The sequence below is a fragment of the Protomyctophum bolini genome, assembly GCF_963924005.1.
Source record: "Protomyctophum bolini genome assembly, chromosome: 2".
Taxonomy (NCBI): Eukaryota; Metazoa; Chordata; class Actinopteri; order Myctophiformes; family Myctophidae; genus Protomyctophum; species Protomyctophum bolini.
Window position 1 is genome coordinate 24,575,961 of NC_137863.1, and position 3,366 is coordinate 24,579,326.

The 3,366-nt window shown below is 53.8% G+C and overlaps 1 protein-coding gene across 1 annotated transcript; it reads right to left on the reverse strand.

The window, feature by feature from the left end:
- Positions 1–274: 274 nt before the first annotated feature.
- On the reverse strand, positions 275–3,027 carry LOC308325366 (G-protein coupled receptor 22-like; the record flags this gene model as incomplete). The annotated part of the gene is made up of 2 exons (XM_080777850.1): positions 275–1,168; positions 2,224–3,027. 2 exons carry the CDS (start codon positions 3,025–3,027, stop codon positions 275–277), a joined length of 1,698 nt encoding a protein of 565 aa, XP_080633976.1.
- Positions 3,028–3,366: the final 339 nt, after the last annotated feature.

Sequence of the window (3,366 nt, forward strand, 5' to 3'; positions counted from 1 at the left end):
TGTGTAAGAACAATACAGAGCAGGCTCTAATTAGAGCTCTGTGCCCACCTGCCTCCACATCTGTATAGGGCAAGAGGTGGTGCAATATCCCCTGACCTGACCTCTGTAAACGAACAGCTTATCTGTTATCTCACGCATGTACACAATCACATACGTGCAGTCGTGCACACACCCTACATTCTCTGTTGCAAAGAAATACATACACAAACATCCAGTACATGGACGTAGAGCTACACACAGTATGAACGTATCACTTGTAGACGCAAGCCCAGCCTCATTCCCTCACTGCCTCTGTGAGGCATCGATCGGTGACATCACTAGCATCCACACGCGGTTTGCGTCCCTTCCTTTGGCCTCCCCCCTCCACCCAGGAGTTATGAATAACGGTCCCCCCGCTTGGCGCAGGGTCGACCTGCAGGAGAGACACCACCCTTTTCTTCACACGCGTCTTGAGGGCAACACGCAGCTTCTGCCTGGTGAAGGCATAGAGCATAGGATGGAAGATGGTGGTCCCATACGCCATGGCCAGGAACCAGAGGCGGATCCGCACCAGGCCGTCACTGGGACCCATGCAGAGGATCAGCACGTTGACCGCGGACAGAGGTGCCCAGCATCCCAGGAAGGTGGATATGATGAGCAGGGACATCTTGAGGACGCGGCGCTGCCGCTCCCGTCGGTCCCTGTGTCTGCGCACGGCCCGCCTCAAGGCGATGATGGCAGACACAGAGGCCTGGACGCCCAAGGAGGAGGCGACCGGTGGACAGGCAGCCTGGGCCGGGGCCGCGTCCGAAGCCGGAGTCTGTGGCGCGGGGGTGGCAGGGGTGGTGGCCACGGGGGTGGTGGTGGCCGTGGTGACGGTGGTGACGGTGGCGCCGCTGTCGGACGTCATCTGGGGCACGGTGGAGAGGGGCGGGGGTGACGTCGGTGTGGGGGTGGGGGAGGGCATGAGGGGCGGGTGGGTGAGCGGCTGGCTCGGATTGGAGGACACAACCTCCGTGGTCAAACTGAGGTCCTTCCGTCGGCGCCGCTGGCGGCGTATCCTGCAGCCGGAGGAGTCCTTGTTTGCGCGCTTCCGCATCACGTGGGAGCCGATGCGGATGTTGAGCGCCTGCAGGATCCTGGAGTAGGTGAACAGCATGACCACCACAGCTATGAAGAAGCAGGGCACCTGGAGCAGCAGGGGGGAAAAGTACTCAAATGTTTTACTTAAGTACAGAATTAAAAGTATGAAAGTATTGGCCTCAAAATGTACTTAAAGTACCAAAAGTATAGAACGTAGGCTACTCATTATGCAGAAGTTTTCAAATGTATAAAAATCATTTGAACATAGCAGATCTAAGCACCCAATACATCACATTGCGCCACATTGTGAGCCGAAATGTATATACAATTTACAATTTACAATTTAGGCATTTAGCAGACGCTCTTAATCCAGAGCGACTTACATTAAGCAAGAACAAAAAAGCATGGGAATACATCACATAAAGACATTTATCATGAAACATGCGTAAGCTAAGAAAGTAACAGTGGAATATCTATAATGAAACTATACATATAAGCTATACATCTATACTACTATGCTACACATATGTACTATGACGTGCTATGACTACATACAATGCACTTATGCTGTCTACATAACATGCTATAAGTCTGTATCAAATGCTATCTAAGTCTACAGAATTGCTATCTAAGGGGGTGGGGTAAGTGCTATGGGCCATGATGGAGTCTGAAAAGGTGGGTTTTCAGACTACGGCGGAAGATTGGGAGTGATGCTGCAGTTCTGACTGCAATGGGAAGTGCATTCCACAGTTTTGGAGCCATATATATAGGGCTGAAGTAGTTAATGTCATAGGCATCCGTGGAGTAGAAGTAAAAGTATTGGAAATTGGAAATACAAATACCTCCAAATATCTCCAAATTGTACTTAAAGGACGACTTCACCACTTTTCAATAGGCATAACGAAATATCGTATATCAATATATATCGATATTAATCCTGACGATATATATCGATTTAATAAAAATAATTCAAACAAATAATCGTCACTGGTGAACGTTTTTCTGAACTGCCCACAGCCCTCCTATGAGACACAGACTGAGTATAAAATAATTGTGGTATTTTATCATGAACATTAGTGAGGAAAATGTATATGAAGATAAATTTGGTGAAGTGGTCCTTTAAGTATACTGTACTTAGTTAGTGTACAGTACATCACTGACCTGGAGCAGCAGGTGGTAGTACATGGCCAGGCCCGTGTAGTAGCCCTGCCCGCCCACACAGAGGAGCGTCCGGTTCTGCCACACCGGCGGGACGTGGGCATGCGCCGTGGCGTTGGGAGGAGAGGGGGGGGACGTGGGGGTGGACGGGGTGGAGGTGGTCAGCCCCGTGGTGAGCTCCGAGTCCAGGCTCGGCCCCTCCGTCTGTCCTCCGTCCTCGCCGTCCTCTCCCGCCGCCACGGAGGAGAAGAAGTCCCCCTCCAGGAAGGGCAGGAAGAAGACGGCGAGCGACACGGCCCAGACGGCCGCCAGGAGCAGTGCGGCACGCCGCGGGGTCAGCAGGCGGCTGGCGGGACGCACGGAGATGTCATAGCGATCCAGGCTGATGACCAGCACGTTGACGGCCGTGGCCACGCTGGTGAAGGTGACGCAGGCCTCGTGGAAGCAGCACAGCGTGGCCAGGCTGCTGACCGTGCCGCCGTCCGCCGGCAGTAGGATCACGGCCGCCGTCAGCGGCAGGCACAGCACGCACACCAGGATGTCCAGCACGTGGAGGTTGACGGTGACCAGGTTGCTGACCGAGTCCACCAGGTTGGACTGGGCGCAGTAGAGCACGAGCACGGTCAGGTTGCTGCTGAAGCCCAGCACCAGCTCCAGCATCAGCACAGTGGTCAGGGACACCTGAAACCCCAGGGGTAACGCCGAGCTCCAGGGCTCCTCCAGGCCCGCCCCGCCCCCTCCTTCCAGCAGGCCCGCCCCCTGACCATCGCTGGTCTCCAGGAGGTCGCTGTAGCCTTCGGTCTCCATTGACGCCGCAGCACCCCTTCACACATAGCAAGAGCGGGCACCACGCCAACTCATACTCCACGTCCGCTTTGTCTCCCTGGGATTGGAGTGCGACGGCGAGGAGGACAAAGCGCAGGTCTGCTGTCTTTTGAGGCTCTGCAAAGACGGAAACAATAGGCAGGGAGACGAGAGGGAGACAGAGAATAATGCGGTAGTTTAGCATTCAGTGGGCATTATGTGATCTGAAATATAACCTTTAGCAACAAGAACTTGACTAAACCTGTGACCAGGGCAGGTTTCTTAGCAGTCAAGTGGCACAGCATATTTGTGTTGAGCAGAAGTGCCATAAAAAGCCCACAG